Genomic DNA, 16,540 nt, shown 5'->3' with positions numbered 1-16,540 from the left:
ATTGAATTATTTCTCAATGTGTGTTGTCGTTGATTCACGAAGATTTTGTTGCAAACGGAGATCAGAACATGTTCAAAACAAACAATTCTCAAACAACAAGTTCATTCAAATGGTTGTTGATAATTTAGGGCATAAATTAAGAGATAAAGTCGTCCAATTTTAGGGACTTCACTTCCGTGTTTTCTTAAATATTTTTTTTTAGTTTCAATTTTTTTTTGTACCATACATGCAGCAGGCTAGTGAAAAAAACCTGCGGGCGATCAAGAATTTTGGTTGACTCGCCCGGCGGGCGGTTGAAAACAAAGTTATTCTGATGGGCGGACCATGTTGGTGGAGTCGTCGAAGTTGCATTAAATTTTTATTTAGAATTTTATTTAGATGATTTTCCTGTCTATTTATACTTGTCGGAAAAAAAATGAAAAGACAAGAACCAATTTTTGAGTTTATTGAATGCACTTCGTTGAGAAATTGTCAATGAATACAACTCAGTAAAACATGGCTTTTCTATTTTACTAATGTGCTCCTTTTTGAAATGGAATAGATTTTGCGGCAGTGATCGGACATGTGTCCCGTCATCCTGTGTTTCTGAACTTGTCTCTCCACTTTGCATTGCCTTCTGATGAATATATGCAACTGCAAGCTTTTCAATTGATAAATTCAACACTCAAAGTCTACCTACCCTATTTTGAGATGGGATTTAAATCGTAAACAGAATATTAATTTTATTTATTTTACCCTAACATTTTACTTTAAAACTTAAAAGGTATTTATTTTCTATGGCTCCCTGGACATGTTTTTTCCTTTGACAATGGCTATGTCAAGGCACAAAAAGGCAAGAGAGAGCCTGGGGAACCCATCAAAGCTTAAACAAAACCTAAAAATCTTCAGCTTCCAAAGACGCTGCCCCTGTTGATCCCACCGGGTTGTGAGGCGCTACGCTGCCCCTACATGTACACCCACCCTCTCGACTATGCTCTCGACAAAATTAGCCGGCATCCAATTTGCCCTAGCTACAACCTTGTGAATGATAGCTGGAGATGTTTAAGATTGGTTGGCTATGTAGCACTAGCGCGTCTGGCTTTCACAGCTATACACACAGGACAGGAATTGAACAATTTAAAAAAAAAAATAGAAAGTTTTTCCTTAATTTTACGCTTTCATGAGAATAAAAGAGTAGTGATATAAATGTAGTCCTTAATGGCCGTATTACAGTATACCTCACAGGGTTGAAGACCTTTTATCGCACGGTCATTTGTCGCACGGCCATGGACCTGCCAGTTCTAAACACTAACTGACCATTGAAGACCACGTCGCCAGTCTTTTACTTCGTTATTTTTATTGTTTCATTTTATCACAGCACACAAAAGAAAGATCACGTTTGCCTTTGTGCCGATGACTCCTTGATTCAGGCTTTGTCCCGTAACCTTGGATGTCATGGAAGGCCAAGGCTATGGGACAATTTATTATTAATTAATAAGGGAACAAAAGGGTAGCGACGAGTTCTTCAACGTACGTTTAAAGCCGGCAGGGTCGGCGGCCATGTGATAAAGGCCCGAGCGAAGGCCTTTAGGGCACGGCAACGACCCTGAAAGGTTTTAAACAAACGTTTAAGAACGAGTCACTACTCTTTTATTCCCATTCATAAATGCCCTTTTGTTTTAAAAATACAATTACAGACACTTTGACAGTTGAAAATTCCAGGTTTGAAATATTTTTTTCACAAAATTTGTGAAGAATCTGTTGCGCATGGGTTGTTGGCGTACCCACAACCCACAGCGCGCGCTTTAGAAATAGATTAAGCGCGCCCTTGGAAGTAGATTACACGCTGTAATAGCTCTGAATTGCGTTCCGCGTGATAATCTTGCGCACCTGACACGCATAGGCCAGCCGGTTATAAACACTGGTCATTATCAACCGCTTAAACACCCCCGCGCTCTCCACCAATAGGAGTAGAGAAACTGTCTGGGGTATTTATGAATAAAAATTATAACTATCATTATTAATGTGAACATCCATCATTTCTTTTTAATTGATGTGGTAACTACATCAGGATTCAGCACTTAGTAATGGTCTTGAACTTTGTTCTTGAAGGGGCACATCAGATTCCCTCAATGTTAAAGGGGCATTTATAATGGAACAAATGTAAATTTGTAATAGAACCTCGCAAAGGGCACCGCAGCAAAAGCACAGATCACAACGGCAAGTGCTGTGGCTGCAATGGGTTAATTTGAGGCAAGTGAGTGAACATTGGTGTTTTAAGGTAAATTGACTTCCGTATTAAGTGGCGAAAGCATTTAGAAATTAAATGCATTGGAAAGCACATGATACAACATTACTCAAGAGTCCTTCCTCTGCTAATCTACCGACAAACAAACCGTAACAGTACTTCCTTGTTTATAAATAGGGTTACACTGTCTTTGAACTTGTTCTTGCCTATTGCACTGTGCATCTACAATACGTAGGAAGGAAAGGTATACAATAACGTTTGGTAGTCACACTCTTAATATGAATGGAAATTAAAACCTTTGGTTAGAAGCCTACAGATAAAAAAAGATAAAAAGCCTAAAAAGCATTTTGAGAAACATTTCAGAAAGCTGCTTGCACTCGTCTAAAATATCCAAGCAAAAATAAAGATGGCAGTACTGTATAGAATGCCTTGTCATCAGGTTTCCAATGATCCTTCATGGCATTCAATTGTTATTGTCGTTATTGTCGAAAGAAATCACATTTTCCAAAGAATGATTTTGATTCTTCAAGAAAAGGAGGTCTCCAGACTCCTGGCATGGAATAGTTAGGAGTCTATGTTCTCTGCTATCCTGGACTTGATTTCATACAGCTGATCAATCACACTATGTACAGTTTGTACATGTAGCTTAGCACAACAATACTATGCTAACCAATCTAAGGTTACCAGCCAAAACATTATGTCATCTTTGTACCATCTGTGACTGGTATCTGCCTTGATTTTGCTGAGCAGATGTTAAAGCCAGTGGACACTATTGGTTATTGTCAAAGACCAGTCTTCTCACTTGGTGTACCTCAACATATGCATAAAATAACAAACCTGTGAAAATTTGAGCTCGATTGGTCATCGGAGTGGCGAGATAACTATGAAAGAAAAAACACCCTTGTCACACGAAGTTGTGTGCATTTAGATGGTTGATTTCCAGACCTCAAATTCTAAACTTGAGGTCTTGAAATCAAATGCATGGAAAATTACTTCTTTCTCGAAAACTACTCCACTTCAGAGAGAGCTGTTTCTCACAATGTTTTATGCCAACAACCTCTCCCAATTACTCGCTACCAAGTAAGGTTTTATGCTAATAATTATTTTGAGTAATTACCAGTAGTGTCCACTGCCTTTAAGAAATATTTTCTGCTTTTAAAATACTTCTATGGACCCATTTGAGCATCTGTATCCTACAATATCTTAAAGATTATAGTATAATTGTCTCAAATCAGTATGCTCTGATCGTCTTCTGGAGAAGACGATCGGAGCATACTGATCGAAACGTCGAGTTAAAACTTTTCAGAACCACCCCAATTCATTTTAGAGAATAGTCATTACACGGTGTTACTGCAAACTCTTCTACATCTTTTTTCCACCATGCAAAGTTTCAAATCCTACTTTTCTCGCATCAAATGAATTTGCAGTGACTGCACATTTTTTAAACAATGGCAACATGAAACTCTAACACATAGTACCAGCATGCAATATAAGCCACAAGTCTCCATTAATTTAAAATCAAGCAATTTAAAACCGTGATGAAATCCATTCAATACTGTGCTGGGGAAAAGGATTTAACCTCCAAAGGCGACGTTTAACAGTTAGTCATTACACAAATATTTCCTACCAAATGTTTATTTTCCTACATTCTTACCTGCAGGCATGGCAGGGAATACACCCGAGATCAGTTAAATTAGGAATGTACTAGACCGATGAAACTTCCGCCATTTACTACGAGTTGTGTAAAGTCTAAATGCTGCAAGTCTCACGCTGATCCCTTGTAATTTACTTCTGCCGCTGTCAGACTAACATAATAGTACACTCTGTAATATGATATTCCATACCTCCCTCTACATTGCTCCCATGTATAGCATGACCCCGTGACCTAGGAATATATTAAATACTGACATTTTGCTCTTGCAGCTGTGTATGCAGCGCAGGGACTATCTCTACATACATGTAGTAGGGAACCTTTTATTTTTTTCTGACTGGGAACAGATGTGTGTAATAATGCTGTTTTACAGACATGCATGCACAAACCTTTTCAAACATTTATGAAATTATAACAGCTTCATGTCAGTCTGCTTTGAGATAGCTTGATTTATTTTCTTTCTACTCCTTATGAGAGCTGTACTTGACCGAGCTGTTTGATTAAATTTTCAAATTTTATTTAAACATTTGTTGTAAATTCATGTTTTTTTTTTCAATTTCAAATTCCTTAATTATAAATTATTGTGCTACATTTTATTTTTATGATGATGGATGTATTGTGTTTTGCACGACGGAAAGCAATCAAGGACAGGCAACTAAAACTTGCTGTTGTTTTATCAAATTATAGACTGTAAAGTAAAATAACAAAAATTAATGATTTTTCAAATATTAATGATTTTTTTATTTTATTTTTTTTAATCAAAGATTTAAAACAAAAGTACAGTACACAAGTCAGTGAGTTAACTGCTCATCATAAAAAAATAAAACAAAATGTAAATATCAATCTATTCAAAATGAACTGGAACTAAAGCCCAGAGCTGCTGAACATTAACATTAAAACTACACATCTGTACATTATACACCATGGCCCAAATTGCGCTGCTTAGCGGAAAGCAAATTTGTGTGCTCACTGTAGCAGAAAAATTTGCTAATGTGTAGACATAATTCACAGGTATTAAGCAAGAGAATACGGCAGCCACCTTGCGCATTCACCGTGGATTTGCATCCTGATGGTAATAATTTTTGTGCAGTAACCAGTGGAGGTTAGCGTGCCTTTTTGTGTGCTTGAACATGTATGCAGTTAACAGCCCTATGGAGAGGAAACTCCTACAGTAACCACAAAATCAGCCATTAAGCACTGTATGAAATTGGGCCCAGACACGACTCTTGGGTAATCTTATAAACTGTAAACAAACCTAAGGCGAAGAACAAAAGACAAAATCTGACCTGGGGAGGCGGGAATTAATTTGTCAATTGGGGTCAACTGAGAGTGTGTGTAACTATAGTAATTGGCTGGTTCTACAGTTACTTCAATTACACTGACCACACCATACTATCAAGTATAGCAAAATGATTTTCTTCAGTATTGTTTTTAAATATTATATTTCATTATTTGCAACAATATGGCTGTACGAGTACTTTGCCAAGAGTACGAGTGTGCCTATGAGTGTCAACTAAAACCGGTACTTTGCCATGAGTACGAGTAGGAGTACATGTACATGTACGCGTACTACTTTAAGAGGGTACTAGTTTGCTACATGAGCATAGACCTTATCGCAAATACCAATGCGCAAGCGCAGACTGTTGAATGAGGTGCATTGTGGGATATATATGAATCAAATTTGTAATCAGCTAGACCACAATGCACCTAATTCCAAGCTTTACGCGCGCGCCCCAGTATTTGCGAAAAGGTCTATGATTATAAGTTTGATTATGAATGAGTACAAATAGTTTGCCATGCATACAGGTATATTGAGTAATAGTATGGGTACTTATGTTATGAGTACGTAGGAGTAGGGTGTACGAGTACGAGTATGAGTATGAGTACACGTATGAGTACTAGTATTTTGCTATGAACTTAGGTATAAGCTTGGGCGATACCACGATATTATCGAATATCGCGATACTAATTTGGAAACGATTTCGATATCGGATCGATTTGGATTTAATCGAAATATCGATATATCGCGATTATATCGTGATATATCGCGATGTATTTCCTAGCTGAGACATCTTGCACCCCATAGGTTTGGAGTAAAACCAGAAGAACAGGTCATTAGAACACCCCTCTTTGCTATGACTGTCTCTTCTACAACTTTCACTGGGAGTTTAAAGACAGGTGATGTCCAATTGCATTAATCGCGATTATATCGAATATCGCAATATATTGTCAGCGATATATCGTGAATAAAATAAGTCGATATCGCCCAAGCTTACTTGGGTATTAAGTTGACATGAGTAGGATAATTGAGTAGAAAACAAAGACAATTTTAGATTCCAAGGAGCACTTTGCGAACAGCATCCTCAGCACTAGAGAAGTAGATCAAAGAGCATGACTTATTTATTTTGAAGAAAAATACAGTCATTGTTTTTTTACCAGGCAGAATTTAGAGCCTTCACTCTTCTTCAATCACTCATTTCCAGCTTTCCCCGGGACCCCGTACCATGACACGCTATGGCAATCGTGCCTTTTCAGTCATAGCTCCAACACATTTTTGGAACGCGCTACCCACCCACATTCAAGCAGCTCCTTCATTGGACACTTTTAAATCTCTACTTAAAACCAATCTGTTCTATCAATCTGGTTATAGCGCTTAGAAACTTTTTAGCGCTCTATAAATGTTGGTATTATTATTATTATCAAAAAGTCTGAATTGAGATAAAAGTTTGAAATTCCTCACATCTGTTTGTAAGCGAGTGACCATTAAAATAAACCAAATCTAACATACATACATACCTGTTGAACACTTGGCTTGGTTGTAGCATTAGATGACGTCGGGTCACACTTCTGCTGGCCATTTCCCCTCTTATTACTTTTAATCCTCATTTTTAACTGTCCCTTAGAGTAGTTTGTAGCGAGGACGTGAAACTCAACTGAACTCTCCACGGTAGTGACGTCGCCGCCAAGCGATTGTCCTTCAGCGTTGCTCTCAGTCAGGTTCCCTGCATCCGACTCACCGGTATCCGTTGCGTTGTATTGACTGCTTTGCTTGATCTCCTTCCTCTCATCCATGGCTTTCTGTCGTAAGTGCGTGTCTTCCATATCCGTGCATTGGGGCTTTTTGGTACTCTCTGAAACTTTCGCAGACGTCACACCTCGACTCTGACCCCAAGTTCACTCATAAAGAGGTAACATCAGCTGTCAAAATTGAAGTAAGATACAGATAAATAATGAAAAAAATGTCCTTTGTCACTCCAAGTAAACTTTTAATCTAGGTACCACAGGGAATGAATGATGCCTTATCACCAATTCTCGGTTATTTCTGTAGATAGACAACAATCATTTTGGTGACCACCTGTGCACGATCGCACAGCACTAGCGAAAAAAACTTAACATGAGTACATTCATGATTTACAACGCCCTGCCATCACTGGCTGCAACCTCAAGGGGCTACGTGAGCCCTATTGGCTGTTTCAATAGGAGACTTTCTGGGTTTCAATAGGAGACTTTCTGGGATGATAGGTGGCAGCAGACTTACCGGGTAAATCCATTATTCCCAGAATTATGCGCATGTTCAGAACTACGTAAACAATGAAAATTTACCCGGTAAGTCTGCTGCCACCTAGCGTTGGAAAGTCTCCCATTGGCATTGAACTGAAATATTGAGGGAATGTATTTTAAAATACAAAAAGCCATACAATGTAACACACCCCCAAAAAGACCTGACATGAGCAGGGGTGTATGTAATAGACTGTTGAAAAAAAAAAAAAAAAAACTCTCGAGCGCAAAGCGCGAAAGCATGCGAGCTCAAAAACTTGCGAGCATGAAGCCCAATATTAACATTTATCTTTTGATTTCAAAGCCCTACTCTGCCATCTGGGACGTTATTTATACATGGTTGTATCTCCATTTTTCTTAGAATTAGATCTGGGGGGGGGGGTACAAAAAAATGTAATTTCCTTTTATTGCAGGGCAAAAGAAAAGAATTTAGTTTAAAAAGGAGAAATGACATCCCTGCCCGAGACATGTCCACACAAACCATAAGCAGCAATTCCTAAATGTTTTTGCGCAACTATATACTGGGTGCATGTGTTTAGCTTCCCTGGGTCGACCCCCAGTCTGCCCCCTGGTGCGTCGAATAGCTTTGACGTCATGACAGGGGCTCACCCCGGTCAGCCCCCAGTGCCCTGCTTGTGGAGTGGGTCACTTTGGGGCTGGCCCCAGGTGCATGACCTCACTACGAGAGCGGTGAGTGATCGTTCGTTTAGCTCTTGTCAGGGGCTCACCCGAGTGAGCACCGCGGGGTAGACCCAGGGAAGCTAATCGAACGCACCCATTGCATCATGTTAGATGCATAAATTGTTGTACAATGTACCTACAGGTAAACATCATCTAGGGGCCTAATAATAGTGTTAATACTAATTTATTAAGACATTGTAAAGCGCAGAGAACAATAAAATATACAACGAGTGGAAGACACTTTTAATACAAGTAAGCAGATTACAAATAATACAAGTAAGCAGATTACAAATACATGTAAGCAACTTCAAACAAATCACTTTTTAACAGAGCCTTAAAACAGTGTAAAGAACTAGCCTGGCGAATATGCGCCAGGAAGATTGTTTGAAAAAAAAGGAGCAGCGTAAGAAAATGATCTTTGACCATCAAAAATTGGAAGGAGTAGTGGCGGTAAGCTAAGCCTGTTGAGATGATCTAATAAATTAGAGATGACACGAGCATGTTGGATTCCACAATCATATCCGTGCGAAACAGCACAGACATTGAGCAGAGCGTGTTCCATCAGCGTACATGCAGTTCAATGGTGTCTGGGAATTCCATCAGTTGACACATAATGCAAGACACGACCTCTAGATGTATGCAATTAGATTCAATCAAAACACACTGCATACCTCTAAGATGAGAGTTATTATGTCCCTCGTTATAATGTTCTCCAAGGCTGGAATTTGTTTTTATTGGCAAGAACAGAGTAATAATTTGTTTTTACCCAAACAGTACACCAATGTATATTAAGCTCTGTAGTTCTGTGGAAAAAAACAACTGGCAAATCACTCGGCTGGGATTTGAACCGACGACCTTTGCATTGCTAGAGCAGATGTCTTACCACTAGACCACTGAGCTAGCCCAGTAGCTAGAGGCAGTTCGAATCCTATGTATTAGCAGCGGGTATCGCAACAATTTAATAGATGTTATTTTTTACATCAGGGATAAAGACTTTCCTGAGCTGTGAAAAACATTCATGGGCAAATCTCCCCAGTTGCTGAGAATTATCAAGACAATCTGACGTCTATGGAAATTTTGCAGTGCACAACATTAGTACGGTTATATATATGACAGTCACGGATCTGCACACAACTTCCTCTACTGGGCCCAATTTCATAGAGCTGCTTTTAAAAGCACAAAAAGCTGCTAAGCACAAACAAATTATGCTTACCAGAATAAGGTTACCAGCCAAACTGACCTGATGTACAATTTGTGACTGGTATCCTGATCATTTCTGCTTGGCAGAGATGTGTCAAGCAATATTTTTGGTTTTGAAAGCAGCTCTATGAAATTGAGCACAGTACATAAAGGGAAATTGGACATTGCAAGAAAAGCACACGTCAAATCAAAACAAAGCAATAAGCAAACAAACACCACAACAAGTAAACAAACAAACAAACAACCAACCAAACATCTGAATGTAAAACATCAAGAATGAGCACGTAAATTATCCATGAATTGTACATCCAAATACATTGTATACAAAAAACTGCAGTTTGAATGAATCCTACAATGCATTAATTACATCTAGTTGCATTTTTCAAGTACATGTACATAGAGAATGTATGCTCATACATGTATCAGCAGCATGCAATGTGCACAGTACACATTATATTAACTACCAAGAGAATGTCACCAGTTGAACACATCGATGGCGATATCCAGGGTTCATTTAATACCGGCACTGTCACAATGGTTGTGTTCAAACCCGTCAGGTGGAGCTTTAATTAAAACCTAGCCCTGGGTAATACATAAATTGTAACCTACTAGGCTGGAGCATGGAGGAAGGAGATTCATACATGAATGGAGTAATGCACACCACAACTAGTTGACTGTAGACTGTAGATTTTTCCTCCGCAGTGGACGGTTTCCCTTGTACAGCAGAGCAAAATGCTACACCATGAAGCAAAGATTTTCATCCATAGTTGGAATAATGCACAATTATCACGGTGCAGCCATCTTGAATTTTTGTCTCATTGATATCAATGTAACTAAACCGAGGCTGGAAGAACAAAACAGTCTGGTTCCCATTTGCTAAATGATTATTAGCATACTTTATTGTTATTTGACATGAGGAACATGCCCAAGATGGAGGCATCATGAAAAAGGTCTAACAACCAGTTCCAGGCCAGATACTTCACGGAGGCAACGAAGGCGATTGCCTCCATGTCCCCTGGTCATTGCCTTGGTGCCCCTAGCAATGCTCCAGTAGAAATTAAAAATGTTCCTTGTACATAGGGTGCCCTTTACCAAAGAAAAAATGCATTTGTCCCCTTTCCCTTTAAAGCCATTGGACCCTTTCGGTACAGGAAAAAAACAAAAAGTTCACAGATTTACAAATAATTTACAGGGTTTACAGAAGGTAATGGTGAAAGACTTCTCTTGAAATATTAGTCCATGAAATGCTTTACTTTTTGAGAAAACGGTAAAACAATATAAATTCTCGTTAGCGAGAATTACGGATTTGTTATAAACACATGTCATGACACGGCGAAGCGCGCGAAAACAGGAGTGGGTTTTCCCGTTATTTTCTCCCGACTCCGATGTCCGATTGAGCCTAAATTTCCAAAGTATTGTTATTTTATATATAAGTTGTGATACACGAAGTGTGGGACTTGGACAATACTGTTTACCGAAAGTGTATAATGGCTTTAAAAAATGAAGCATGCAGGCCTGCAGTTCTTCGCAGCAAACGATTTTCCTTGTATAGCAGAGCAAAATGCTACACCAAAAGCATCAATATTGGCATTTTGTGTGCACAAAATAAGTTCACACTAATTGTTTTGCTATGCAAAAATACTGGACCAAATCACTCCCTGCCCCGCATAATGGAATGGAACGGTCTCCCGTAAAAATGATACATGATACCATCTTTGTATTTTATCTGCACCAATTCAACAGGTTTTTGTTAATTTTCTTGATAATTTTATAGCAAGATGAGGGGGAAAAACAGTGTCCTATGAGGATGGGGGCTTACAAAAGAGCCATTTAGGTCACATGCTACGGCGTAATTGTAGCCAACCTACATGCATGTCTGTCTGAGAGAAAATTTGCATTTGTGCCTGGCTGGAATAATTTTTAAAAACAACTAAGACAACTTAAGACAATTTATCTGTGCATTCTATTTTCATTGAATGTTTTACAAAAAAAATTGGTAATAAGTACGTAGAAATTATGGAACTTTTTTTTAAAAGAACCCAATTAGAGTATTGTCATTTTCCTGCCAGATACTACTATACATGAATACAAATTAGTAGGTTTTTTGTGTGTTTTTTTTACTTGTGAGGGCTTGGATGTACACTGGAACACAACAAATTTACCTTGTCATGCACCATTCATTTTAGTTATTACGTTGATCATTTATTTGTATGCATTTCTTTTACAAAAAATGGCAACCCCCTAAAAAAAAAACATCACAAATGTGCCCTGCAGAGTCCTCTTTCCCATTCTGAAACCGGTTGGACGTGCAATCTTTGTTTTTGTTTTATATTTGATTGAGTAACAACTATTTTTCAGAAAGGATCTAAACTGGTCACTAGTGACCGCTCGTAGCATGAACAAGTTATTACCAGAATACATGGCCTACCATTTTGAAAGCATACAGCAAACTGTCATCATCTTTGCATAGGTTTTTCGCCAACATTTTTAGTGTTTATATTCATATTTTATTTTGATTTGGGCCTGTATAATTTACAGCTATAAAACTAACAGCTGGAGCATTTCAACTGAATTGACTGTGTGTATGACAACTTGCGAAAAAATGCAGATTTTACTATGACGGCCGAAGAGTGGCCATCTCTATTTCTCCTTTTTAGATCCCAGAAAATCAAATTTTACACATAGGCGGCCAAAAAGTGGCTATTTGTTTTTTTGCTTTCAAAGGACAACCTGTAAACGTGAACCATAAAACGTGCACAATGCACGAGCGCCAAACTGTGTTTGTGTTTGTGCTGGGGAACAGTCAGTTTCCCTTGTGGTACTTGCTTGGGCGGCAAGTCCTTCACGAATCACGGGCAAATGGCCTAGGCAAAAAAGTAATAGGCCACTTTTTGGCCACCTGAATAAAATTTGATTCTCCAGGATCTGAAAGGAGAAAAGGAGATGACCACTTATGGCCGCCAGAGTAAAATCTGCTTTTCAGGTGGCAGAAAAGCAGAGAATTAGAAATTTGCATTTTCACAAAATTGTTTTTTATATGCCTTTCTTATATTCTGGTAGCAGAAAAGCAAGCGGGGCACTTTTGAAGGGGCACCAAGGCCAAGACCAGGGTAACAGAGGCCGTGGCCTTTCCGTGGCCTCTTCGTGGCCTCTGTGTAATTCCAGACCTGAAAACGGCACAGAGATTATATATAAATCTGTGGCTTAACATTTGAATTTTGAATAAAAACTACTTTGAAATTCATTTAATAATTTAACACCTGATATGGATAAGTGAAGAAAACATGTTGGTCATACAAATTTGTTTATAAGCTACATAGTTACTTAGTTATAGTATAACTTATGGATTAGTTTCCGTATGGCGCCACCACTTTTTCACTCATTTTTACAAAAAGGGATATATCAATCAGGTAAATTAGATACTATATTATTTTATTTCGAATGAAAAAGTGGTGGCGCCATACGGAAACTTTTCCTAACTTATAGTACAAGATGGAAAAGTTTCCGTATGGCGCCACCACTTTTTCATTCGAAATAAAATAATATAGTATCTAATTTACCTGATTGATATATCCCTTTTTGAAAAAATGAGTGAAAAAGTGGTGGCGCCATACGGAAAGTTATCCTACAAGATTAAACAAAGATTATAACTAATGATTCAGGGAGGATTTGAAAAACAATAATAATAATAACGTTTGGACCAAAACAAATAATCAAAGTCGGATCATATTTTTAAAATAATAAATGTGCCTTCCTGTGTCTTTAGCTCTAAAGTAGTCTAAAGAGTAAGGACGTCTCATTCTCAAAGATTATGGCTTAATCAAAATGTTTTCCATAAAAGATAGAATTGGAATCGGATAGCAAATTGGCAATTATATTAATAAAAAAAAATAATAATAATCTTAATCCAAACAAAATTCTAAGTCAAACACAACTTTCCATGCAAGACTTTACAAAACCAGGGAATCTGAATATATTAGTATATTACCTACCTTTAAGATGTCTCAAAGAACTTAGCTTGTGAACTGAAGATGTGCTCAGCTAGCTGCTTTCTCTTCCACTTAAAAAAAACAACAGTTTATCAAGTCTATGTGAATTCTGAAGGGTCGGTTGTGTACTGCTGTGAAATGACTGTGTTGTGCGCGTGGAACTGCTGCTTGGCGGTAAAACGACGAATGGGAAATAATCTAGCTACAAAAACAAGCAAGAATCGTTCAAAAGAATGGGCATCACAAGCATTTCAATGTGTCTGAATTGTGTATTTAGCATTTGGGTTGAAATCCATGAACATATTGTTGGAGAACCACGTGAAATCGGTAAATAAATGAAAGAATGAAGAGGTGGCAAACGATTTCCATCATCCCTGCACATAGTAAACAGTAGTCTGGTACTTATTTATGTACAATTCATAGCATTGTGCGATAGCAGACGAGAAAAGAGGAGCTTGACCATTTTTTTTCCTATCAGCGATATCAGTCTGGATTCCTGTATTAACTTGGTGTATTAACAGGTTACACGACTTCGATTAGACTGGTCCCAATTTCAATACTCTGCTTACCGCCGAATAATGAGCTTACCGCTTTGCGCAACGCCGCGCACAAGAAAAATTGTACTGCTTACGCGTGAAATACGTTTGACGTAAGCGGAATTCCCTGCTTCCGTAAGCGCACATTTGTTGCTTGCATTCGGTAAGCAGAAAGCAGAATCATGACATTTTGGGAAAATGGAATATTTGATTTTTTCAAAGAGGGGTAAAAACATGGTGGATTTTTTATTCTGTGTCACCTGATTTTGCCTTCAATCTATGTAGATAATTTTCTAAAAGACCTAAGTGACTTGACTAACTGTAATTTATATTGATTGTGATTTTTTACCCACATCGATGTGTGTTAGCACTGTATACTCAGTACTTTCCCGAGTCCTGTGAAAAAAATATCACGGGCATGTTACTCGGGTGGGATTCGAACCCACGACCCTTGCAATTCTAGAGCAGTGTCTTACCAACTAGACTACCGAGGTTGCCCGGCAGCTAGAGGCAGTTCGAATCCTATGTTTTGGCAGCGGGTACCGCAACGATATAATAGATGTTAATTTTGTTTTTTTACCCATACATCGATGTGTGTTAGCACTGTATACTCAGTACTTTCCCGAGTCTAGTTGGTAAGACACTGCTCTAGAATTGCAAGGGTCGTGGGTTCGAATCCCACCCGAGTAACATGCCTGTGATATTTTTTCACAGGACTCTGGAAAGTACTGAGTATACAGTGCTGACACACATCGATGTATGGGTAAAAAAAAAAATAATAATATTCTTTATCCCCGATGCAAATTTAATCTATTATAACTGTAATTTGTTTTTAAAACTATTATTTTCCCCTTTAGGCATTATTGTACAGCATAGAGGACAAGAGAAATGTGTACAGTGCCCCCTCAATGTACATTGAACCCTATTTTGTAATAAACTAATCTTTATTGTCATAAAGTTGGCTCCCTATACCAATTATAAACAACAGGTGGCGCAGTTTGGTTTATTTGTCGGGACTCGTATCTGCGGCGTATTCATTTTTTTTATATTTTTATAAACACCTTTCTCGTCTCTCTATTTGAAAAAAATATGTTTTTAGTGAGTAATATATTAAAGTTTTGGAAAGGTTTCCGTATGGCGCCACCAATTTTTCATTAGATATGAAATAATAAAGTAGGTAATTAATTTTACCTCAATGAGATATCCCTTTTTGTAAAAAAGTGGTTGCGCCGTACAAAAAGTTATCCCAAAGTTTTTAGGGGAAAGTAGATTATTCAGACATTTTCCCCCTAAAATAAGCGTGTTTTTTTTTTAAAGATATATTCAAAACTAGAATCAACATGCCACCCAATTGTCATGAATAGTTGAAAGTAAGTTAAGGTTTTTCAGAGATTTTGTGTCCAGACTAATATTTCTGTTGAAGTGACACTCATTCTGAGCTAAATGATTTGGGGGCGGGGTTTCAAATAATTATTTCCTTGTCTTGAGAGTATTTTTTTAATGAAGATGCTTGCAAAATTTTAGACTAAAATCAGTTGGATTTTGTTTATCTCTTTCTTCTGTTCCACCCAGATATTTATTCATCACAACTTTCGATGCATTGTCAATTGACCCCATTCTTGTTTGGATTAAATGACTTTGAGAAAATTGGAAGAGGAATATTATTCCCCGGGGCCCAATATTAAGCACAAAATTTTGCTTAAGCAAACAAAATCCTTGCTTAGTAAAATCAGATTACCGGCCAAGACTCCGATCACTTGGTATGCCAAGTGACAGCTAAATACAACTCACAAGTGATGTGTATTGCATGAATATTTTGCCAGTAACATGTGTAAAATAAGCGAGCTATTTTGGTTGCTTAAGCAGCTCTATGAAATTGGCCCCTGGTCTGAAATGGGATTCGAACCAGTGTCCACCTCGTAAAAAAAGCAGTGAAGGAAAACCACCGAGCCAAACTAATTTAGTGAAATGAAATTCATAGCAAAGGCTGATTGTGTTGTGAAGTAGAAACTTTTCTTGGGGCACTAGTACAACCGAAGATGTCAAAATTCTGATAAAAAAATCACAGCGCCCTAGTCTTTCAGTCTAGTTTTTTCATAATTTTCTCCTTACACGCACATTATTTGCTATTTTTAAAGCCATTGGACACTTTTGGTAAACAGTGTTGTCCAAGGCCCACACTTCGTGTACCACAACTTATATATAAAATAACAAACCTGTGAAAATTTAGGCTCAATCGGTCATCGGAGTCGGGAGAAAATAACGGGAAAACCCACCCTTGTTTCCCCACGTTTCGCCGTGTCATGACATGTGTTATAATAAATCCGTAATTCTCGCTATCGAGAATTGATGTTGTTTTGATTTCTCAAAAAACAAAGCATTTTATGGAATAATATTTAAAGATAAGTCTTTCACCATTACCTTCTGTAAACCCTGTAAACTATTTGTAAATCTGTGAACTTTTTGTCTGTACCGATAGTGTATAATGGCTTTAAATACATGAAAATGTTATGATTGATCCCACAATAAATAAATATTTGCGACTATTTTTGTCATCTCTGCCAATCAAATGTATTGTTTAGTAAGTATGCATTATTGCAGTAGGACTTCAGTGATATAAAACATGACACATATAACACTCTTACTTATATTTCTATTTCAGATATATATTTTTTATTTCTTCTTTTGTAATACAAAA

At 37.8% G+C, this 16,540-nt stretch overlaps 1 protein-coding gene across 2 annotated transcripts in view; it reads right to left on the bottom strand.

Moving 5' to 3' along the window:
- LOC139941448 (uncharacterized) overlaps positions 1 to 13,675 on the bottom strand; it is a 96,206-nt gene extending 82,531 nt beyond the window's left edge. Inside the window, exons 1-2 of one of the 2 annotated variants that reach the window (XM_071937946.1) lie at positions 13,310 to 13,675; positions 6,675 to 7,076 (exon numbers count right to left, since the gene is read on the bottom strand). In XM_071937946.1, the coding sequence (XP_071794047.1) occupies positions 6,675 to 6,980 (306 nt within the window). In that variant the 5' untranslated portion in view covers positions 6,981 to 7,076; positions 13,310 to 13,675. Of the gene's footprint in view, positions 1 to 3,881; positions 3,976 to 6,674; positions 7,077 to 13,309 lie in introns of those variants that run through there. The other variant, XM_071937949.1, reaches the window with a different exon arrangement.
- Between the last annotated feature and the right edge of the window lie 2,865 nt (positions 13,676 to 16,540).

The sequence above is a fragment of the Asterias amurensis genome, chromosome 9 (genome assembly GCF_032118995.1).
Source record: "Asterias amurensis chromosome 9, ASM3211899v1".
NCBI lineage: Eukaryota > Metazoa > Echinodermata > Asteroidea > Forcipulatida > Asteriidae > Asterias > Asterias amurensis.
The sequence above is the reverse complement of the archived record's forward strand: the minus strand, read 5'-3'. Positions and strand labels throughout refer to the sequence as shown.